This window comes from Bos mutus, chromosome 15 (assembly GCF_027580195.1).
Source record: "Bos mutus isolate GX-2022 chromosome 15, NWIPB_WYAK_1.1, whole genome shotgun sequence".
NCBI lineage: Eukaryota > Metazoa > Chordata > Mammalia > Artiodactyla > Bovidae > Bos > Bos mutus.
Genome location: NC_091631.1, coordinates 20903520 through 20929085, shown reverse-complemented (window position 1 = coordinate 20929085; position 25566 = coordinate 20903520). Strand labels below are relative to the sequence as shown.

Sequence of the window (25566 nt, the reverse complement as noted above, 5' to 3'; positions counted from 1 at the left end):
GGGATTTTCCAGGCAAGAGTACTAGAGTGGGGTGCCATCGCCTTATCAGAGTAAAGTGTCTACCTGGCTGTTAAAGTAATTATTATATACGTCTTGGCCATGTATATTTCTCTTGAGGCGATGGGGACATTTCAGCAGAGGAGGAAGCAAAAAGCTTTAGAATTGAAGGTTGAAAGAGTGGGGACAACGTCCAGGGACTTTAGTTCTTGTCTCAGCTCCTGGATTGGCTCATGGTATGACCCCAGTCTGTCCTTCTACTTTCTGGATCTCCATCCATCCATCAGCAAGACAGGGAAAATACTGTCTGCCCATACCAACTTCCCTGGACCATTATAAGCATTAATGATCTAATATACTCAAAAGTACTTTGAGTCCTCTGGAGGAAAGGTGTCATATAAATTAGAGGCAGTATAATTAATGTAATTTAAGAAAATAGCTGGCCATAACAGAGAGGATTAGGTTCACACGGATCACAAACGACCCAGTCTTTGTGTCCTGAGGTCACTGACAATCCTTTCTAATGTAACAAAACTCAATCTTACTTATTTGAACATATGCAACTGTTTGGGGTTTCTTTTTAAAGTACTTTATTTAATTCTATATCAAACTGAACTATACTTGAATGTCAATTTTGTCTTTATTGGGAAAATGTATTTACACATTTACGTATGAGTTAAATCATGAAGTAATTAACTTTAGGATAAAAGATTCTTCTATAGAAAGCAGGAGAAGTAAATAGTAAGCATGCATCAACTGTTATTTGGATTAAGTAGATACTCATTCTATACTATTACAGACAGGAAAATAGGATGTCTATATCCACCAGATAGACTATATAGATAACATGCAGACACTTTTATTCTAGAATCTCATACTAAGGGAAAAAACTTAGATAAATTACTTAGAAAGAGAAGCTATGAACAAATTTAAATAGAAGGAGAAACTCTCAAATACACTATAACTCTAACATGATAAGTGGGAAAACCAAACTATGAATCAAAAGTTGAAGAGTATCCGCATGTGAGATACTGTTTTTGTGAACAAACTAAAGATTAAGAACCTTCTTTGATATTAACTCTAAACAGTAAGAGTCATGGAATTCTAGGCTCTCACACACCCTCCTCTATAAATCATGGGAAAAGTCATCTTGTTTGCCCTCTCTTAAAGCCTCTTACCTTGACCTCATTATTAGAGAAGACTATTAAGTGGTCATAAAGTTATATCACTATAAACATTTCAATGAGGCTCCCCTGCTCAAGTTATTCCTGAAATTTTCTTCTGGAAACTCCTAGGCACTTTACTAGAAAGCAATTGCCATTATGTCACATCATTGTTTTGTTCTTATTTTTTATCAAGGTGTAATTGATATATATCAGTTTCAGGTGTACAACATAATGTATTCAATATTTGTATACATTGCAAAATGACCACCTCAGTAAGTCTAGTCAATATCTTCAGTCAGTTCAGTTCACTCAGTCGTGTCCGACTCTTTGCCACCCCATGAATCACAGCACGCCAGGCCTCCCTGTCCGTCACCAACTCCCAGAGTTTACCAAAACTCACGTCCATCGAGTTGGTGATGCAATCCAGCCATCTCATTCTCTGTCGTCCCCTTCTCCCCCTACCCCCAATCCCTTCCAGCATCAGAGTCTTTTCCAATGAGTCAACTCTTCACATGAGGTGGCCAAAGTATTGGAGTTAATATCTTAACTATACATAATTACAAAATTTTTCCATGTGATGAGAATTTTTAAGAACTACTCTTATAGCAACTTTCAAATATGTAATACGATACTAGGATATGACTATAATATATATACTACACTTACACTATAGCATATATATCATAAACTATAGTCACCATGCTGTTCATTAAAACCCAAGACTTATTTATTTCGTTGCCATTATGTCATATCATTGCTTTTTATTCAAAATGGCACATTTGAACTTGTCCACTTCACAAACTCCAGTTCCTAATAATTTTGTACTGTTGAAAAAAAACAAAAAACAAAAAACAGAAGCCTTAAAATGTGCAAACCATGCCTGGAAAGCATTATATGTAAGAGTTTAAAAAATAAATTAAAACCTGCCATCAATAACCTGGTTAAAGCTGAGTGTGCTAGAGTTCCTAAGACAGGAGCTAGTGGGCAGAAATGATTTTCAGAAAAAGAGATGATGATACTGGGGGATGGGGTAGGGGGAGACAGTGGATCAGATTCAAGGAGGCAGACAAGGGGGAGATGACAGGAGACTGAAGAGAGGGACAGGGAACGGGGAGGCCTGGCCCCCTCAGGTTGTGGTTCAAAAGTTAACTAGAATCCAAGGAGATATCTATGTGTGCTGGGTGCGGGGTGCTTGGAAAGGAGAGAGGGCCAGGTTCCTGGGGGACCAGACAGGACATGTTGCTCCTCCTTTTCTATACCCCACCAGTGGAATGGGCCACCTGCCAGAGGTCCCTGTGGCACAAGAGAATGTAAGGCTACTCTCCCTGAAGTTTTGGCATCCTGAGGAATAAAAGAAATTCACCAACAGGACAGAAAGGTGGAGTCATGGCAGCTTGGGCAGTAGGTAATATTTACTGACCATTCACTACCTGTACACATTGGGCACCTGTTATCAGGTACCCTCTTTAACCTCTCTGCAGCCCTTTTATGGAGAAGGCAATGGCAACCCACTCCAGTACTCTTGCCTGGAAAATCCCATGGTCTGAGGAGCCTGGTGGGCTGCAGTCCATGGGGTCGTGAAGAGTCGGACACAACTGAGCAACTTCACTTTCACTTTTCACTTTCATGCATTGGAGAAGGAAATGGCAACCCACTCCAGTGTTCTTGCCTGGAGAATCCCAGGGACGGGGGAGCCTAGCGGGCTGCTGTCTATGGGGTCACATAGAGTCAGACATGACTGAAGCGACTTAGCAGCAGCAGCAGCCCTTTTAAGTTAGATACACTAAGCATTCATAAATCTCCTTTTACAGATGAATAAATTGAAGATCACAAAATTAACAACATTAAAACCAGGCAGATTTAAACACAGGCAGACTAGATCTGGCACTCACGCTCTTAGCCTGACAGCATACTATCTTTTCACACGTCAGTACACACACGTGCATTTATACACCACACGACAGGATGCACACCAGCTGTTAATAGTAGTTATCTTGATTTTTTTCTGTACAGTTATTTGTATCTTCTCACAATGAGTATGTAAGCTTTCACAATTAAAAAAAGAGTTGATAGTCATTTTTAAAAAGCATTTTCCCCCACTGAGGATATTCAGAAATATGTGACACAAACTCTCCAATACTACTGAAAGCATGAGAAAGAAATTACAATCCTTACAGAGGGAAATCTGACAGTATGTACTAAAAACCCTTTTAAAAAACACATCATTTGAAGCAACAATTCTACTCATAGGACGCTATCTTCTAAACTAAGGATGTTTGCAAAGAGAGAGCAAGAAAGATGTCTATCACACCAGTGCAGATAAAAATAAAAAATGAAAACACTGTAGGTGGCCAGTACTAATTTTTTGTTGTTCTTCAGTCGCTAAGTCCTGTCCGACTGTTTGCGACCTCATGGACTGTAGCACTCTGTCCTTCACTATGTCTCAGAGTTTGCTCAAAAGCCCAGTAGTAAAGATCTGGATAAATGAGCCAGAGTGCACCCATACACTTGGGCTTTCCTGGTGGCTCAGCAGTAAAGAATCAGCCTGGAATGCAGAAGACTCGAATTCAATCTCTGGGTTGGGAAGATCCCCTGGAAGAGGAAATGGCAACTTACTCCAGTATTCTTGCTTGAAGAATGCCATGAACAGAGGAGCCTAGTGGGCTACTGTCCACAGGGTCACAAAAGAGTCAAACTCAGCGACTAACAGCAGTAACAGCGCCCATACAGCTGTAAATACTGTGCTGTAATTCTTTTTTTAAGTTACAGGACAATATGCATAGCTCTATTAACTTTTCAAAATATTCCTTAAACAGAGATGGTGGCAAGGGCAAATGACCCTGCCATGCTCCTCTTCTTCTTTCCCATTGGCTCCCTTCCCTCCAAGGTTCCTGCTCGTCCTTGGTGGTACCAACACCATTCTCACCTGGTACTCCTTGTGAAGCCTGGCTTTCCATCCTGTCCCTAACCTCTTCCCCTAAACCCATGTCCTTCTGGATTTGCTCTGTTGCCCTTCTTGGTTAAGACAACATGAAATTAAACAGGGCCCTTAGAGGGAGTTTGGCGGGGGTAGGGGGGAACTCTCCAATAACCACCATCCTTTTATGAAAGTCTAAAGGAACAAGAAGAACAGTTTTCAGCCATTATCACAAGATAAATAAGAAACTAAATGAAAATAGTTCTACCAGGACCCAGAACCCTAGAAACCGACTTTAAGAAATTAGTGGTGTAGCCCCTAACTACAGAGCAAGGGCCAGGGTCTCAGCACCATGAGCTGTGTACCTTCAGAAACGGGCTGCTGAGAAATGGTTACTGGGTGTGTGGAGATGGACTATTATAGCAGAAGAGAACATGGATGAGGATGGTTAAAATAAAATCAACAAACTGCGCAAAGGAAAAAGAACCAGAATATTTCTTAAATAAAGACTTGCTGCTATTGAGGATATTCAAAATAGAAAAGAAAAACGTCTCAAATGCTACACATCAAATAGTGATTACTCCAGAGACAGGATTACATGGAGAAATGTGTATTTTCTACTTCGCACATGTCAAAAACTTTAATTTCTGTAATGTTTGTGTATCTTATTTATACTGAAAGTATTCTTTTTTGGGAAAAAGTATTTTAGCCATATTTATTGATGTGGAAAGTTGTGCATGAAATATTGTTAAGATGAAAAACAGCTTACAACAGTCTTACTCTAAGATCTCTAATTTGGTAAAAAGTGCTCACATGTGTATGTGCTCATATGTATCAATAGAAAACATTCTATATAGAATTACCCTATTTTATTCAATAGAGAACATTCTATAAAAATGTTAACAGTGGTTATCTCTGGCTATGGGTAATTTTGTTATCTTGTTTCACTTATCTCTATTTTCTAAGTTATCAGGAATGAACATGTACTACATGTATTATAAAAATATAATAAATAGCCCAGGCTGTGAAAGCTTTTCCCAAAGACCAGCTCCAAAACTTCGGGCCAATAGCAGGATCACTGGAAGAGGGACACACTCTCAGGTATGACTATTCTGAAAGGGGCAAAATCAATTTTAGTGTCTACGATCTGGGATGTTTGCCACAGTCACATTCGGTTATAATCGTACCTGATACAGTGCTCCTACAAATACAAAGAACCTTCTTCTTGAGAGTCTCAGGAGCATCTTCATTTTTTCTTTTAGGCTTGGAGAAATGGAAACTGTGAACTATTAAACAACAACTGAGGCAGGATAAAATTAAAAATTATAAGTTATGGTACTAATGCTGTGTTAAAAGGGATTCGGAGTGACTAGATTGTTGTATTGGAGAAGGCAATGGCACCCCACTCCAGTATTCTTGCCTGGAAAATCCCATGGACGGAAGAGCCTGGTGGGCTGCACTCCATGGGGTCGCTAAGAGTCGGACATGACTGAGCGACTTCACTTTTCACTTTCATGCATTGGAGAAGGAAATGGCAACCCACTCCAGTGTTCTTGCCTGGAGAATCCCAGGGATGGGGGAGCCTGGTGGGCTGCCATCTATGGGGTCGCACAGAGTTGGACAGGACTGAAGCAACAGCAGCAGCAGATTGTTGTATATAAACTTTTAGCTAAAAGAACAGACCACCCAAGAACCCTGTCTTTCTAATTTTAATTGAGGAAACAGAACAACTACCATAAACCCCTTTTAAATATTTCTACTCAGAGTCTCGTTGAATCACTAACAGCAGCCAACTGAACATATATCTTGAGGACAAAAAGGAAAAGGACGGGCATGGCATTTTATATACGGTACAATATAATTTTAAAGTTTCAGCCAAGAGTGCAAAAACACACACACAAAAGCCCTGTCCTTTATGTTCATTCAAAAATCACTCAGTGTGAATCGGCTGTGTGCATTGACTATTCCAGGCTCTACTCAGAACTGGTGCAGAAGGAGCACTCATTGGGCATGCTCTGTTGTCTTGCTGGGGACAGACAAGGAAACAATGACATAACAGCCATGGGAAGGGCTGCACAGAGGCCTGACCTAGTGTTAAGGGAAAGAGAACCCATCATAAAGGAGGAAGGAGATCTCCTGGTCATTCCAGGAAATGGAAACAGGACTTGCAACGGGAAAGCCATGTGGAAGGACATGTGCATTTGGGGAGTGGGAAGAAAGTCAGTGTGGGTGCAGCTGGAAGGTGGGTGTGCAATCAAATGATGAGATCTCCATTTGTGTAGCCTCCAAGGGCAAAGATGCATATTCAAGAAGAAAGCTGTCACAAATATTCCAAAGATGAGAGGACACGAGGAATGAAATCGAGTGATCTGTAAAGAACATCAAAGTGGCACAGGTCAGAACACCATAGGGGCAAAGAGAAGGACGACCATACACAACCCACTGCCTCACAAAAGGTGTCTTTAGGCATTTCAGTGGTTCCGAATTTACTAGCAATAAAAACAATAACATTTTAACTGGCAGTTAATCTATAGTTGGCAAGTTTATTTTTAAACCCTGTCTGTAAATGAGATGCATTTTTGCCAAGATAAAAAAGAAAATGCCATCACGGTTGAGTGGCTAGGACCCCAGTTCAGCTCACCAATGCCTATTCATTCATAACATCCCTGGAGCATATCTGAGCTATCACATGAATGTGGCTATAAAAATTCTTTCTTTAGGAAAGACCTATCTGCACCTTGTCCCCACAACTCTGATACATGAGCAATGCCGTAGAGCCATCTGGGGGTCTGGGTCTACATATGCATGAGTGTGTATATTTACAGACCCCCTGGACTGTAGCCTGCCAGGCTCTTCTGTCTATGGGATTTCCCAGGCAAGAATACTGGAGGGGGTTGCTATTTCCTCCTTCAGAGGATCTTCCGAACCCAGGGATGGAGCCAGCGTCTCCTGTGGCTCCCGCTCTGGCAGGTGGATTCTTTATCACTGAGCCACCTGGGAAGCCCTATGCTTAGACAGGAAGTTAATTTATAAAAAAAAAACAATTTTATCCAGAATATGGTCCCTCCCAGCAGGGATCCCAAGCTCAAGGTTGGGAATAGAGAAAGACAGAACACATGTGGGAAGTGGAGTCTGATAGACTGAAAATCAAATTCTCAGGTCACCTCCTAGTTGTGTGATCTTAGGTAAGTTAACTTCATCAAGGCTCAGTTTTCCTCCCAGGTAATAAGCAAGCTAATAATATCTTCTGCATAAGTCATAGAAACAGATGGGGAAACAGTGGAAACAGTGTCAGACTTTATTTTTTGGGGCTCCAAAATCACTGCAGATGGTGACTGCAGCCATGAAATTAAAAGATGCTTACTCCTTGGAAGGAAAGTTAAGCATATTCAAAAGCAGAGACATTACTTTGCCAACAAAGGTTCGTCTAGTCAAGGCTATGGTTTTTCCTGTGGTCATGTATGGATGTGAGAGTTGGACTGTGAAGAAGGCTGAGCGCCAAAGAATTGATGCTTTTGAACTGTGGTGTTGGAGAAGACTCTTGAGAGTCCCTTGGACTGCAAAGAGATCCAACCAGTCCATTCTGAAGGAGATCAGCCCTGGGATTTCTTTGGAAGGAATGATGCTAAAGCTGAAACTCCAGTACTTTGGCCACCTCATGTTGACTTACTGTAAGTTGACTTACTGGAAAAGACTCTGATGCTGGGAGGGATTGGGGGCAGGAGGAGAAGGGGACGACAGAGGATGAGATGGCTGGATGGCATCACTGACTCGATGGACGTGAGTCTGAGTGAACTCTGGGAGTTGGTGATGGACAGGGAGGCCTGGCGTGCTGTGATTCATGGGGTCACAAAGAGTCGGACACGACTGAGCGAGTGACTGAACTGCACTGAACTGAAGTTATAGAAGCTATCTCACAAGTTATTTTGAGGACTGCATAAAATGATACATGTTAATGGGGGGTGGGGAAAAAGGTACAGTGTCTAGCCCCCACCACCCACAGACAATGTATCACTAGTTCAACCCTCTCCGGGTCCAAGTCCCAGTTTCAATGAGACCATTAATTATCTGAGTGACCTGGAGTAGTTCATATAATCTGACCTCAGTTTCCTCTTCCATCAAATGAGGAGGCGGGACCTCCAAGTCCTCTTACGGTTTCAACGTTTCATCCCACTAGTGTCACTGTTTAGAGGGGGGCCCGTCCTCAGCCTTTATTCGTATGCTTCTTCAGGCTCCCTCTTCACTCTAAATTCCTCTTAAACCTATGGAACATTATGCAAGTTAATAAATACAGTTTCTAGTTTAAAAAAAAAAAAAGTAAGGTGCCAGTCCTTTCTGCATGCTTAAGTTGCTCATTCATGTCTGACCCTTTGCAACCCTTTGGACTGTAGCCCGCCAGGCTCTTCTGTCCCTGGGATTTCCCAGGCAAGACTACAGGAGTGGGATGCCATTTCCTCTTCTGGATCTTCCCAACCCAGGGATCAAACCTGTGTGACCTGTGTCTCCTAAACTGGCAGGTGGATTCAGTCCTTTCTAGTTTCTGCCTTATGGATTCTATGCCTCTGACTCTGCTGTCTCCCTCTACATTATCTGTTGAAAGCTGTCTACAGGCCAGGGGCTGTGTTAAGAAGGTTGCTATTTGTTGTTTTAGTCACTAAGTCACGTCCAACTCTTTTGCTACCTCACGGACTGCAGCCCGCCAGGCTCTTCAGTCCATGGGATTTTCCAGGCAAAAATACTAAAGTGGGTTACCATTTTCTTCTCCAGGGGATCTTCCCAACCCAGGGATCGAACACACTGTCTCCTGCATCGCAGGCAGATTCTTTACTGCTGAGCCATCACAGAAGCCGTGTTAAGAATGGCACAAGCTTTATCACAGAATATATTCTCACAGCAACCATGGGGTGTATTATTATCACGCCCGTTTTACAAATGAGAAAATCAAGGCTCAGGAATTTAAGCAACAAAGGCAGGGAATTCAACACAGGCTCTTCTCATTACAGGCTACACTACCTTCCCAACCTTTGGCTGTACCTAGTTTGGGTCCTATCGTCTTATGACCCTGTGCTGCACCTGCTTATCTCATAAATTACTTTGTATTAATAACTTTGTGTGTTCCTCCTGCCAGGTGGCGTACATACATATTAACCAGGTACCCATCATCTCTGAACCAATAGAGAACTCGTGATGGGATTCTCAGCCCCTGCAACTGGTAGGTCAGGGTGAGATTCCAGATGGGCTGAGCTTAAATACATTTTTCAAATAACAGTATAACTCAAGTCTCCGTGAAGATGCTGGAACATTTTAGTTCAAGCTCAAGTCTGCAAGCTTCCTAGGTGCCATAAGCCCACTCGTAATCACAGGACGGAAAGAAAAGGGCTCAGACACCAGGTTTACTCACTGGTTGAACTTGGATGCATGTCTTAGACTCTCTGAGTTTCTTTTCTGCTAAAGGATCCTGGGCAAGTTAGCCCAACAGAACTCCAGATTCTTCATCTGTAAAATGGGGATAACATTAGCAACTTTCGAAGGTTGGGACAAATAGGTGTGCCTGGTCTGAAGCAGAAATAGCCTTTTGGGAAACTAAAGGAGTCTAGAGGATGGTCAGTTGCTGCCAAGAATCAGGGTAGTCTAAACCCAAGTAGAAAGATGGAAATCAGCGAGAGGTTCCCTGGGCTCAAAGTGACGGCCAAGTCTGTAAGGACTCATGCCGGTGAGGGTTGGATGACCTATTATAGCTAAAGCCCTAGACTGATCTGACCCCTGACTCCACTCTGTTAGGCCACCTGGCAGCTGTTGATGGAAACACTCTTTTCAGGTAAGAGGTTTCCAACTGAGCCAAATGGTAGCATGTAATCATATACTAACTCTCACCTTTGGAGCACCCTGAGTTTGCCAGGGTAACTGAACTATTCTGGGCTGCCCCTATGGGATTCCCAACTTCTCTTCCCTTTTACTTCGGTGGGTGTATTCCTTCAGCCTCACATTCTGCATCCCCTTCTGAGACCCCTTCCTCTCATGTCAGGCCATCAGAAGGGAAATGGGTGAGAAGGAACTGATCTTGCAAGTGGACCTCAGCATTTTACTTCTTTACTATTTTATTTCCTCGGTTGTGGCACTTTCCCATCTAAGAAGTACATTCCTTTATAAAATCTCCCCGTGTTTACTTCCATTCCACTAAATAATTCCTCTGACCTCTTCTTATTTTTACCCTTTAAATATCTGTTGATGGTTCATTCACCACATTCCCCATTCAATTATTAATGGCCCACAAAAACTTCCAAGCTGCAATCATTTACTGATTAATCTGCACAACAAACCAGAAAGACAGGTAGTATTAATCCTTCGTTCTGCAGAGGGAAACCAAGGGGAAAAGCGAGGTTAACTCAGTTGCCCAAGGTCAGTGGCTAAACAAGATTATAACCAGGATCCATCCTGTCTTGTATTTCTTCCCACAGGCTTACTCTTTCCTTACAAATCAACATTGTCAATGCAGCAAGATCACTTCTGTGTTGATTCAGTTGTCACAGAACAGCTTGAAACTGTCAAATTCAACCCCAAATAATTCTGCCTGTGACTAGTTCATAAACACAAGTTGCTAAAAGAAAGAGGTAATAGTACTGCAAAGCAAACTCGACAGATGCGAAAGAGGAGTGAAAAGAATGGGATTACAGGCCCAGCTGTACCACAGGATAGTCTGCCTCGAGTCACTTTACTTCTCCGCATCAGAGTCACTTGTGAAAATGGGATTATGCTGAATGATGTTTAAGATATCTTGCTATTTTAAGTGAGATGACTGAGTACCTACTGAAACAGTACAAAATATAAAGCTCCAATATCCAAGATCGTGGTAAAATTGGTGTATTCGGGACACAGCTACAATCCCCTTGGGAAGCAATATGTCAATATTCAATAAGAACCGTAAATAATTCCATATCCTTTGATGCAGTAATTTCACTCACACTGTAGTTTGCCCTAAGAAGTAAATCAATGGAAACAAAAAGACATATACAAATGAAAATGCACATTTCAGTGCTAGCTTCAGAGGAAAAATTGTTATCAATTTCAAAGTTCATTTTTAGAGGGCTGTCCTATTAAGTAAAAATACAGAACAATACAAATGTCACATTGCTATCAAAAAGGATAAATATGAAAATTATGCAAAATCATGTAATAGCAATACTATCAAATGAAAATAAACAATAACAGAAGAGCAAATATGTATTCTGATGTCAGCTCTATAAAAGACGGATAAAGTGCAAATCACAAGAAAACTCAAAATAGTTGTTATTCGTTTATTGTTTATTTTCTAAATATTTTAACCGTTTTTAATGAATACTGTTTTCCATCAACACATACACCTTATCATTTAATCAGTTACTTAAAAATTTCTCAAGCCCTGCTTTAGTTCAATGGAAAATCAATTTTCAAGTTTCTGCCTAAATCTCCTCAGTAATTTTGGTTGGCTGACACATTATTCATGGCATTATTCTTGTGGAGTGATTTCTGCCTTTTCTGTAATTCTTCAGTGTCTTTAGAGATTCTAAAATCTCACTGTAATTCCTTAGTATCTTTAGAGATTCTAAAATCTCAGAACCCTGGCACGTCTTTCCCTCACCTAAGAGGATTCTTACAAAGATTTGTCATCTAATCTTGCTGTGAATAACCCCATGATTCCCTTGTAGTGCTAATATTTGGCAACTGCCTAACCCAGGAGTCAGCATTTTTCCAGTAACCCAGACCCGTTGGGTGCCCCTACAGTAACCATAAAGTTGCCATTACCTTTTTCACAGTAGTGTGTAGGGTGATTTCACAGTCCAGAGTTTTGGAGCTTTTCAGTAGGATATCTTATCTTTTTCAGGGGTCTTAGGACACCCTTCTGGTTCACTTGGGAAAGCTGCCCCCCAAGCATCCCTGTGCTAAGACCTTCCTTTTAAATAAGGGCTCTGACATCCTCCTCATTCTTTAGAAATGTTCTCTTACTATCTGGGAAAGATTGCAGAGCCATGAATTAAAAATACGATTCTAGGTCTCATGTGTGCCAACGAGTGCCCTCGTTAAAGCAGAATGAGTGAGATGAGATCGATTTCAAAGCTTTCCATCCCTTTGCCCCAGAGCTGCCGAGGCCAGGCGCTGAAAGGATGCACAGTAAAATTAAACATCTAAAAATTCATCTTTAATTAACACAACTGGATTAAAGCTAGACACCACCGCATATCATACGAGAAATGGCTGAGCTGGCTTCCAAGTGCTCTAATTCAATTAGGGCACAGTGAGTGACACTCGGGCGGGAAAGGTTAATTGGGGGCGCCGGAACGCAATCATTCCTTACCTAACCAGTCATTAAACTTCTTAACCTCTGAGGGCAGTCCCAGCTCGGTGAAATCGCCTGTGTGGAGAAGGATGTCCCCATAAGGCATCTGGATACCATCTGTTCTGGAGTGTGTGTCTGAGATGCAGACAAAGCGCGTGTGGCCCGCTGGTTTTGGAGTGTCATATGGGATGGGGTCGACCCTGAAGTAGACATAACAGATCCCATAACAGTTAAATATATTCGAACCCTCGTAATTGTCATCGCACATACATATTGACTGTTATCCGTGAACGCACCCAGACAAACCAATGCAAAGACAGAAGGGCCCATTATAACAAGGAACCCTTTGGGGGTGCAAAAGAGACAGCATCACCCATCTACAAACCCACTGGGCAAATTCAAAAAGTCTTACTTACCTGGTAGGAAAATTAAAAGGCCAGACTATCTTACACGTAGAGTCAGAAGTAACCCAGGCAACTGAGAGAGTGATTAATGGTGAAGTTTAGGGATATTGAACCCCAACTGGGGAAGCAAAATGATACTATTTTCTCTCTCTTCATGCTCCAACTGATCCCACTACTCATTAGGAAATGGATAACTAATTTATTCCTCCTTAAACATGCATAACTTTAGCAAAGAACTAATTTATGGAGAACATTCTACACATGCTTTGCTAACTGAAATGTTAAGAGACGTAGTAGATGGTAAGTACTTCTAACCAATTTCCTTTCTAGAACCATTCAATACCTCTATCATGTTTTCAAGCAGAGATTCACAAATCAAATTGTGGGGAGGGAAGGTGACGCCAAAGTAAACGGACTTTTAAATAAAACACTGGATGTTCCAAGAACTTTGTCCAGCTGCTTCTCTACCACTTCCTGAGGCCCTAGTTACACCTTAGGTTACCTGGAATGCTCACATGCCTTGGGCAAAGCATCTATTCAGTACAAATAAAGTAAGCCTTTTAATGGGTGTGTACAGATCTACATATGCATTAATATATGTACAGTTTTAGAGACCTAAGCACTGTGAAATTACACTCGGGCATAAGAATCAAAAGGCAAAATGATCCACCCGAAGCAAAGAAAATGAAACAGAACATTCTCATTTAATTGAGTGTAACAAAGTGTGCTAAATAAACTTGGTAAAGCAATGCAAATCTGACTCTTCAAGCATACAGTTTTAATTATTTAAAGGGTTTATAGCAGAGTTAAGGATGCTTTAACTATATTAACTCTACACTGACAGCTTCCTGTAATTTCTCTGTAGGAATGTACACTTACTTTGGATTATGGGTGAAAAGCAGCAGCTATCAAAGCAAAGAGAAGGTCACAAGAGAAGCAAATATGCAATGTGGAGATGAGAGCGTAAAATGTTAAATAAGGAACAATATTTCATATCCCCGCCCCACCCCGGGTTATTAACATGCAGCAGAGAACACAGGGAAAGCTCAACACAAGATTCTCTGCACCAGTTGCCTCCAAGGCTTTGTTTAATTTTTTGTCCTTTTCCCCACTTTTGTAAAAAGAAACGATCTGTTTTCACAATGGCAATGTTTGTGAGGGAAACAAAGGCAGTCAGTATACAACCTGCGGAGTCCCGCATTTCCTTAATGGTTAGTCTTTTAATTTTATTTTACCTTTGTCAGAGAAGAAGCAAGGAAGAAGAAAGGAGAACTGGAAGAAGACAAAAAGGATGCAGGGACTGTGACCTGGTGAATACAGTGGGGCTCACTGAAAACCCGAAAAGAAAGTTTAACTTCTGCAAAAAAAATTTATATACACATATATACATACACACACATGCACCGGATTTTTCCTCTAAAGGTTAGAAATTAACAATGCTGTCAATCATGAAGAAAATTCACTAATCCACTGAGATCTCATGAGCAACCTAGAAACCCTTCTGATAGGATCCAATGTTGATTTTTTTATTATATATTAAAATGTTTTTCTTTGCATTACTGAGACTCTATTATACTGTCTCAGTGGTTCTAAATTGTATCAGTTGACATTACCTGTTTTCTAAAAGTAGTTTTCCCGGACAATAAAGGACTGTTTCCTGCCATAGCAGACTGTGTCACCCTCTGGAAGTGACACTTAATATTCTATTCCTACAGACAAAGTTAAGATGCTTGCTAGAAAGGGGCTGTGCACATCTATGCTGAAACCACCAATGTCTGAAAGAAAATTCATCAACCACTGGACTTTAAATGTATACATAAATTCATTATTTATATATCTTTATTTTCCAGTTCTGTTCTCATCCTAATGGTCAAGTACAGACACAGCCCCATTTCTTCCTTTCTGTAACTCAGTTAAGCTATGGGCACAACCAGTGCATCAAAATCCTTTAAGAAGGCGGTCCCCAACCTCTTTGGCACCAGGGACAAGGTGAGTGGAAGACAATTTTTCCATCGATTGGCAGACGGGGAGTAGGGATGTTGTGCGGATAATTCAAGCACATTAATTTAGTGTCCACTGTATTTCTATTATTATTTCATCAGCTCCACCTCAGATCATCAGGCATTTGATTCCAGAGGTTGGAGACCCCAGCTTTAAGAGTCTACACGAGTTTATCAGAGGGACATCAGAGTCATCATTTTCAGTTTATAAAACAGAAAGGAGCACAGATATAAATCCTTCCCTGTGAACAGGCCCCTGTGCTATGAACCTACTCAGTTTAGAGAAGTGAATCACCACTCAGTACATGTGTTTCTTAGCTCTGTGCTGGACAATCATTTTCTATGACTATTAAAACATCAGTCAGTTTCTGAGTGGTTTCAAGTCTTCCCCACCTTCTCTCCTCCTCCAGAGAAACAAAGGTCCAACAGAATTAACGGTGAAATAAAGGCCAAGAAATAAAAAAATAGAAGAGAGAGGAAGAAGAGAGAAAAATGAGTCCTCTCAGCTTTGAGCTGAAATAAAATGATGAGTCAGAGGGACACAGGACGACTGAGAAGGTGTATCCATCACCACCACCAACTTGATGTCATCCAAGGAAAACAATTAGTAGACACTGGGAAAGATACGGAGGACTGATTCAAGGAAGAGGGCTGTGGAAGTCCAAAGCCAGGGGTGGGGGTGGGTTATAAACGTGCAAAAACATAATTTACATACATCCCCTGACCCAGAGGCAATGATGTCCTTTGCTATCCATCAAAGGACAAGAAAATAAGACAGCATAGCCTGTCAGAGCCACGCTGCAGGGTAACAGGACAAGTATCACCTAGGGGTCATAGGAAAGAAGGCATCTCCACCCAAAGACATTCAGAGTTGAAAATAAGACGCCCAGTAGAATAGGCAAGTTGCAGCAGATGTAATTAAAGTTGAGACAACCCTAGGGAAACGACCATTTCCAAATTGAGCATGTGGTAAACACTTTGAAAAGGCAAGACAGCCAAACGTTTTCCTGTAAAAGCATGTTTAAGGGAGACCCTGACAGCTATCAGAAGATCCACCTGTTCACGTTGTGGGAAGACCCTCCCGCTGCCTGTTCCCTCTTAGTTAACAACCTTACTGCTTACTGTTTATGCTGCTGACTTCTCACATGACCTAACATTTCCCCTAAGGCATCATGTCAAATATCCTAGCAAGTGAGTCTCTTACCAAGGCAATCTAACCCCCAGAGCCAGATTCAAATAGCAGAGTGAGATTTGCACGTACATCTGAGTACACCCAGGGGAAAACAAGATGACATGGGAAGATGAGAAGAAAACACTGCATCATAAAATCCCAGAGCTGGACAAAACCTTAGGGGGCATCGGGTTCAGTGCTTTATATGAAGCTTGAACCTCCTCTATCCCTTTCCTGGCTAGCTGACATAAATTTTCTCTCCAAGTTTTCCAGAGAAGGCAAGCCCCGCCCCTGCACTCCCTCCTCTCCACCAGGGCAGACAATTCTGGTTACTTGCTCTACTTGCTAGAAAGTTTCCAATCCAGAAGCTCTAAGGAAGCTGAGCATGGTCCAAAGTGACTTGGCCAGGAGCCTGAAGACTGAGTAACAGTTTGGCTGAGTTACTCATTTTGGGCAAGATATTCCATTCTTTTCACCTCGATTTTATCATCTATAAAATGGGAATAACACTGCCTAATCTCTGCTGTAGTCACTCAGTCATGTCCAACTCTTTGCAACTCCATGGACAGCATCACACCAGACTTCCCTATCCATCACCATCTCCCAGAGTTTGCTCAAACTCATGTCCATTGAGTCAGTGATGCCATCCAACCATCTCATCCTCTGTCGTCCCCTTCTCCTCTTGCCTTCTATCTTTCCCAGAATTAGGGTCTTTTCCAGTGAGTCGGCTCTTCGCATCAGGTAGCCAAAGGATTGGAACTTCAGCTTCAGCGTCAGTCTTTCCAATGAATATTCAGGGTTGATTCCCTTTAGGATTGACTAGTTTGATCTCCTTGCAGTCCAAGGGACTCTCAAAAGTCTTTTCCAACACCAACAGTTCCAAGGCATCCATTCTTCAGCACTCAGCCTTCTTTATGGTCCAGTTCTCACATCCATACATGACTACTGGAAAACCAAGGCTTTGACTATATGGACCTTTGCTGGCAGAGTAATATCTCTGCTTTTTAATACACTGTCTAGGTTTGTCATAGCTTTTCTTCCAAGGAGCAAGCGTCTTTTAACTTCATGGCTGAAGTCACCATATGCAGTGATTTTGGAGCCCAAGAAAATAAAGTCTGTCACTGTTTCCACTGTTTCTCCATCTATTTGCCTTGAAGTGATGGGATCAGATGCCACGATCTTCGTTTTTTGAATGTTGAGTTTTAAGCCGGCTTTTTCACTGCCTAATCTACTCTATCACTATAAGGAAATAAATTGTCAAGTATTGGATCTGACACGCAGCAGATGCTCTGAAATTAAAGATGCTGAATGATGTAAGGTGGGGTGGGAGGGGGGGTCATGTGTGGCCATAAAGCCAGACCATCTGGCTATGAATCTCACTTCACTTTTATTAACACTGTGACACCGAGCAACGTGCTTGATTCCTGTGTCTTGGTTTCCTTACCAATAAAATGAATATAAAAATAGTTCCTAACTCATAAGATTGCCATGAGGATGACAAAGAATAATGCACTCAAAGCACTTAGAACAGTGCCTGACACACAACAGACTATCCATGTTAGGTTTTGTTTTAACTCAGTAGTAATATTTTTACTACTACTGGTGGCAGTAGTTAAGTTTTTTCTGACCTCCATGTCTCCTTACATTATAAGGAGATAATAACAGCTAGCACACAGCTTTGTTCAATGAAAGCTGATTACACACACAACGGCCAGCACAGCACCGGACACATAATCCCCAGTCAATAAAAACATTCCTTTCTTGGGACTTCCCTGGTGATCCAGTGGTTAAGATTCCATCTTCCAAGACAAGGGACACACCAGGGTTCTATCCCTGGTCAGGTCAGCTAAGGTCCCACACGCCACGGGACTAACGAAGCCCACATGCGGGAATCATTGAGCCCACTCTCTAGTGCTGCGCTAGAGAGAAGCTGTGAGCCCACATGCCACACAAAGATCCTGCATGCTGCAACTAAGATCCAATGCAGATGAAAATAAAAATACTTTTTAAAAATTAAAACCATGCATTTCCTTCCTGTCACTTCTTTCTTAATCCTAGTTCTGCACTCAAACAGCAGAGAAGAAGAATTCAGTCCCTTTTCCACTGGACAGTTCTTCAAATATCTGAGGACATGTATTATAACCCCCTGAAACCGTCTCTAACGTACTTGATTGGCCACACTGTCCACAAGTTTTTCTTTTGTGATAGGATGTCCAGTGCCTCCGCATCCTGGTGATCTCCTGGATACAATCCAATTGGTCAGAACGCCTCTATCCGTCGTGTCAGAACTCATGGGCCACATGGATTTATGGGGGGCTTCCCTGACGGCTCCGACACCACCTTCAGTGCAAGAGACCCAGCTTCGATCCCTGGGTTGGAAAGATCCCCAGGAGAAGGGAATGGCTATCCACCCCACTATTCTTGCCTGGAGAATCCCATGGACAGAGGAGCCTGGAGGGCTACAGTCCATGCAGTCACAAAAAGTTGGACACAACTGAGCGACTAACACAAACACATATGGATTCATGGCCCCATGAGCTGTTTATCCAAGACAAATGCTAGTACAGGCGCTGGAGAACCACTGAGGCCGGACATCCTGGAGGATTTTCCTAGGGGAAGCCTGAGCTATCTTGAGTTTTCCAATTAAGTCTCCAGGTTTTGTGCCAAGCCTCAAATCTTGTTCTTGAAGCTTGATTGTCAAATGTTTATATATCCCATTGCCTACTCAAACAAATAAACCATTCTCATTCACTCCATCCTGACCCATTAGAGTTTTTTTGATTTTTTTTTTTTTTTTTACCATAAGACACTAATATAATATTATTGCTTCCACTCTGGAAAGCTCTATTGGTCATATCTGTTATTTTTTCAATAGCAAATGTATACGCTGTTGCAAGCCCTGACAGATCTTCAGAAGAGCTGTAATCATGTGGTTTGTTATGACATGAATTTCTTCTTTAGGCCAAATGAGAAGAAAAAGCCTTATGTACACATTTAGATTATAATTCACTGTCAAACGAGACTAAAACTCTTACAAAGCATTTTAACAGGATTCCAATGTATTTATCATTTCCCATTCCACTTGAAAACCATGATGCTGTGCTTATGCATCCCAGTGACTTTAACAAGTTTTCAAATGTGATATTAAAGCTTTCATTTTTACCCTGAAAATTCAGCTGACGTGAGAGTTAAAATTAGGTTTGTGATGTTACACCATCCACCCTAGACATAAGAATTCAGTCCCCTTTCCAATCGACTGTTTGATAAAGATATGCAAAACCCTCTAGCAAAACAATGAATAAATAAATACTGGGCTTAAGTTAGTACAGTAACAGAATTTTTCAACTGGAAGGGCTTCAGAGATGATCTAATCCTGTGTTCCGCTTCTCTGAGTATCGGCTTCATGGTTTTGCCTTTTTTGTATGCTATTACTTAACTTTTGTTAAGCATCTTACATTTTTTATACAATTTTGTTTAGTTTTGCCCTAAACAATTTCATCTATGTAGGCATGAAGTGGAAATGGTGATTGTACTTTTCAACTAACATTTAAAAAAATACATAGGTATGAAAATTTTTAAGATTTGTCCAGTATAAAGAACTACAACTCAAGTTTTCTAACTTCCGATTCACTTCTCTTTTTACCTAACTTTGGAAGCTAAAAATATGCTTGGACTTGGAGAATAAAAGATGTTAAAAATAATAAAATGACATCAAAGCAAACCACCTAAACTCTTGTAATCATTAATATCTAGAGACTCTGCTCAAAATTATTGGAGTTTACTGTCAAAAATACCCAAGTGTTAGTGCACTGATGCCTCTATTTTTATAACTGCTATCCAACTGAATGGAGTCTCTTCAAACCTCAAGAAAATGCACATTAGAGTTCATTAGGAAAATAAGCAATATAGAACTTAATTTTTTTGAGTACTGGTTAAGATAAAGTCCCTGATGCTGGGAAAGACTGAGGGCAGAAGAAGAAGAGGGCATCAGAGCATGAGATGGCCGGATGGCTTCACCAACACAATGGACATGAACTTGGATAAACTTCGGGACATGGTGATGGAGAGAGGCCTGACATGCTGCAGTCCATGGGGTTGCAAAGAGTTGGACACGACCGGGTGACTGAACAACAACAACAAAAATAAAGAGAGCTTCTCATTCTCGGAGAGGTCAAGTCACACATGCAAACTGATTGTGAATGTTTCCAAATACAGGTGGCATTAGAGGGGCCACTTTAGCTGACAGACAAGCCTCATTAAAAAGAGCTCTGGCTGTGGCGGCCAGGGCCTTCCTGCACCCCCACTACATTGGTCATCAATTAGTTATGTGATCCTGGGCAAGTCACTGCCCTTCTTGTAACCTCTGTTCTTCAAGTGTGAAAAGAGAGGCAGGACCAAATGATGCTCAAATGATTACCTGCCTGGTTTCTCCACCACCAGAAATCTGTGCAAGACCTTAGAAACAAGTCAGTCTCGTAAGCACTTAAAACATGCTCTTTCCCTTTGCAACTGTATTTTCTGCTTTCCAGACAATGCAAAAGTAAATGCAGTCCAGAGCCTTCCAAACAGAATCAGAATTAGACAGATTTCACATACAAAGAGAACTGAAATTGCAATTTAGGACCATAGATGGAGCTCCCAGGTCTTTCTAGTGTAAAACAGAGCAAAGAAACCAGAATCCCAGTTACCACAATTAAACAAAAATTAAACGATGTGGGATTTAACTAGTTGCTTCAAAAATGGGCTGTTCTCCATTTTCTAAAACTCTGAGCTGATGAAACTCTCCCAGTTTAGCCTTCGTGTCCCAGAACAGTAATGGTGCCGAAACACAGTGAGGAAGCATAACACAGCCAAATGTTTAAATATACTCACATTTGTACCAAGGGCACTGCTTTCCTTTAACTGCTGAACTGCTGTATCAACACTGTTCTACCACCAACTAATTATAGCTAACAAAAGCCCACTGCACAGAGTGTGTCTCGTGTTTCATCTGTTTTTTTCCTAGTACAGAAGTACAGTGCTGACATCCAACGAATACTAAGTGGTCATAATTTAATTCTTCAAGCACTGCATGTGATAGGAATTCCCGGTCCTTCTGCTGGTTCCACTGGGGTGTTGCAGTGCCCATCAGCCTAGCTACTGTGGAAGCCGCTGAAGCCTCTCCAATGGCAAACGGCTGGGTCATAAATATCCCACTGGAGATGCGTTGTCCAGGGTTAAACGTTTCCTGCTCTTTTAGCAACAAGGTTTGTTAGCTTCCACTTCTGGGTACTGGCCTTGACTTTGAAAAAAAGAAGGCACATGACACTGAACTGAGTGCCCATCACTCCACACAGTCAACAACCATTTCCTTAACACCCACCTGCATGCCAGGAGTCATGGTAAGCTCTAGGAAGACAAGGAAGCAGCCTACAAGGAGTCGGGAGTTGACCTGTCAGTTCCTTGCAGGCATACCTCAGAGATATTGTGGGTTCAATTCCAGACTGCCACAATAAAGCGACCATCACAAGAATTTTTTGGTTTCTCAGTGCATATACAAGTCATATTTACATATTTATACTATTTACATTTTATCTTTAAAAAAACCAAGGTGCACGCTTTAAAAAATTACTGCTAAAAAATAACTATCATCTGAGCAGTCAGCAAGTTGCAAACTTTTTGCTGGTGGAGGATCTTGCCTTGCTGTCGGTGGTGGCTGACTGATCAGGGTGGTTGCTGAAGGTTGGGTGGCTGTGGTAATTGTTTAAAATAAGATAACAACAAAGTCTGCCACATCAACTAATTCTTCCTTTCGCAAATAATTTCTCTGTAGTATGCAGTGCCATTTGATGGCATTTCATTCACAGAACTTCATTCAAAACTGGCACCAGTCCTCTCAAATCCTGCTGCTTCTTTAATCAGGTAAGTTTACCTAGTATTCTAAATCCTTTGCTGTCATTTCAACAGTCTTCACAGCATCTTTACCAGGAGTAGATTCCATCTCAATTTCTTTGCTCATCCATAAGAAGCAACTCTTCATCTGTTAAAGTTTTATCATGAGATTACAACAATTCAGCCCCATCTTCAGGAACCACCTTAATTCTAGTTATCTTGGTACCTCCTAATTTGCAGTTGCTTCCTCCACTTCAGTCTTAAACCTCTCAGAGTCACCCAGGAAGGCTGGAATCAACTTCCAAACTCTTGTTACTGCTGATATTCTGACCTCTTCTCACGAATCACCAGTGTTCTTCATGGCATCTAGAACAGTGAATCCTTCACTGTTTGAAAACAGAAGGTTTTCAATTTCCTTTGCCCAGGTGCATGAGAGGAATCATCATCTATAGCAGCTACAGATGTAAGAAATATATTTCTTAAATTATAAACCTGAAAGTCAAAATCAACAACTACAGAATGGCTGCTGTGTTGGTGTGGCACACATGCACGCTCAGTTGTGTCCAATGCTTTGTGACCCCATGGACTGTAGTCCTCCAGGCTCCTCTGTCCATGGGATTTTCCAGGCAAGAATACTGGAGTGGGTTGCCATTCCCTTCTCCAGGGGATCTTCCCAATCCAGGGGTCCAACCTGAATTGGCAGGTGATTCTTTACCACTGAGCCACCTGGGAAGCCCCCAACACCACCTTGTTGAGCATCTCCATCAGAGAGCTCTTGGCTGATTACATGCACTGTCTGTGAGCAGTCATATCCTGAAAAGAATGTTTTGGTTTTTTTTCCTGAACAGTAGGTCTCAGTAGTTGGCTTAAAATATTCAGTAAACCATGGTGTAAACAGATTTGTTGTCATCCCAGCATCACTGTGCCATTTACAGAGCAGAGGCAGAGTTGATTAAGTATGATCCTTGGGAATCCTAGGCTTTTTTTTTTTTTTTAACTTTTTACATAATTATATTAGTTTTGCCAAATATCAAAATGAATCTGCCACAGGTATACATGTGTTCCCCATCCTGAACCCTCCTCCCTCCCCATACCATCCTTCTGGGTCGTCCCAGTGCACTAGCCCCAAGCATCCAGTATCCTGCATCGAACCTCTACTGGCAACTCGTTTCTTACATGATATTTTACGTGTTTCAATGCCATTCTCCCAAATCTTCCCACCCTCTCCCTCTCCCACAGAGTCCATAAGACTGTTCTATACATCAGTGTCTCTTCTGCTGTCTCGTACACTGGGTTATTGTTACCATCTTTCTAAATTCCATATATATGCGTTAGTATACTGTATTGGTGTTTTTCCTTCTGGCTTACTTCACTCTATATAATAGGCTCCAGTTTCATCCACCTCATTAGAACTGATTTAAATGTATTCTTTTTAATGGCTGAGTAATACTCCATTGTGTATATGTACCACAGCTTTCTTATCCATTCATCTGCTGATGGACATCTAGGTTGCTTCCATGTCCTGGCTATTATGAACAGTCCTGTGATGAACATTGGGGTACACGTGTCTCTTTCCCTTCTGGTTTCCTCAGTGTGTATGCCCAGCAGTGGGATTGCTGGATCATAAGGCAGTTCTATTTCCAGTTTTTTAAGGAATCTCCACACTGTTCTCCATAGTAGCTGTAGCAGTTTGCATTCCCACCAACAGTGTAAGAGCGTTCCCTTTTCTCCACATCCTCTCCAGCATTTATTATTTGTAGACTTTTGGATCGCAGCCATTCTGACTGGTGTGAAATGGTACCTCATAGTGGTTTTGATTTGCATTTCTCTGATAATGAGTGATGTTGAGCATCTTTTCATGTGTTTGTTAGGCTTTTTGGAATGCTAAAGGAGCACAGGCTTCAACTTAAAGCCACCAACTGGATTAGCCCCTAACAAGATAGTCAGCCTGTCCTTTGAAACTTTGAAGCCAGGCACTGACTTCTCCTCTCTAGCTATACAAGTCCTAGATGGCACCTTCTTGCAACATATGGCTTTCTGTCTGCATTGAAAAATAGCTATTTAATGCAGGTCCCCTTTTTGACCTTTTTGACACCAGGGACTAGTTTCCTGGAAGATGATTTTTCCCTGGACCAGTAGGGGGATGGTTTCAGGGTGATTCATTACATTTATTGTGCACTTTATTTCCATTATTATTATATCAGCTCCACCTCACATCATCAGGCATTAGATCCTGGCAGCTGGGGACCCCTGGTTTAGTGCTGCCATCTTAATTAACTATCTTGGCTAGATCTTCTGGACAACTTAAAGCAGCTTCTACATCAGCACTGCTTCACCCTGCATTTTGATGTGTTGGAGACAGCTTCTTTCCTTAAGCCTCACGAACCAGCTCTGTTAGTGTCAAACATTTCTTCTGCAGCTTTCTCAGCTCTGAGCTCTCTCAGGCTTGACAGAATTGAAGAGAGTCAGGCTTTTGTTCTGGAAAAGGCAATGGCAACCTACTCCAGTACTCTTGCCTGGCAAACCCCATGGATGGAGGAGCCTGGTAGGCTGCAGTCCCTGGGGTCGTTAGGAGTCGGACAGGACTGAGCAACTTCACTTTCACTTTTCACTTTCATGCATTGGAGAAGTAAATGGCAACCCACTCCAGTGTTCTTGCCTAGAGAATCCCAGAGGGATTCTGGGCATCTCCATCTCCTGGTCGGCTGCCGTCTTTGGGGTTGCACAGAGTCGGACACGACTGAAGCGACTTAGCAGCAGCAGCAGCAGCAGGCTTTTGTTCTAGATCAGGCTCTGGCTTAGGGGAATGTTGTGACTGGTTGGATCTTCTCTCCAGACCATTCAAAACTTTCTCCATATCAACAATAAGGCTGTCTCACTTTCTTATCATTCATGTATTCAGTGGAGTAGCACTTTCAATTTTCCTCAAGAACTTTTCCTTTACATTCATAACTTGGCTAAGTATTCGGTGCAAGAGACCTAGCTTTCAGACTATCTTGGCTTTTGGCATGCCTTCCTCACTAAGCTGAATCACTTCTACTTTTCTTTGACTTCAAGTGAGAGCTGTGCAACTCTTCCTTTTACTTGGACACTTAGAGGCTACTGTAAGCTTATTAATTATCCTAATTTCAATATTTTTTGTGTGTCTTAGGGAATAGGGAAAGGAAAGAGGAGGAGAGAGAGCAGGGAACAGCTGGTCAGTGGAGCAGTCAGAAATACACAAAACACTCATTAAGTTCATTGTCTCATACAAGGCATGGTTTGTGGCATCCAACGCCCCGTAACAATTACAACAGTTACATCAAAGATCACTGATCACAAATCACCTTTGGTAAGTATAATAATAATGAAAAACATTGAAATATTGTAAGAATTACCAAAACGTGACACAGAGACACAAAGTCACCAAATGCTGCTGGAAAAAGTAGTACCAAAAGATTTGTTCAACAGAGGGATTGCCATAAACCATCCATTTGTAAAAAACAAACAAACAAAATGCAGCATCTGTAAAGCACAATAAATCTAGGTATGTCTGCATTCAACAAATGCATGATTTCTGTTCAGTCACTGAGCTCTTTCCCAGACATTTATTAAGCACCTTCTATGGACCAGATTGCGCTAGGTGCTGGGGAGACAGATAAAGCCAAGCCCCAGAAGGTTTCTGTGGTGTGCAAACAAGTGATTTATGAAACAACTCGGGAACAGCTAGAATCAAGGACCTGCATG

The 25566-nt window shown here is 41.7% G+C and overlaps 1 protein-coding gene across 3 annotated transcripts in view; it reads right to left on the bottom strand.

Annotated features, from left to right (window-relative positions):
- The window catches only part of MPPED2 (metallophosphoesterase domain containing 2), a 210770-nt gene that overhangs the window by 140375 nt on the left and 44829 nt on the right, over positions 1-25566 (bottom strand). For all 3 annotated transcript variants that reach the window (XM_070383626.1, XM_070383628.1, XM_070383627.1), the window contains exon 3: positions 12413-12594. In XM_070383626.1, the coding sequence (XP_070239727.1) occupies positions 12413-12594 (182 nt within the window). The remainder of the gene's footprint in view (positions 1-12412; positions 12595-25566) is intronic.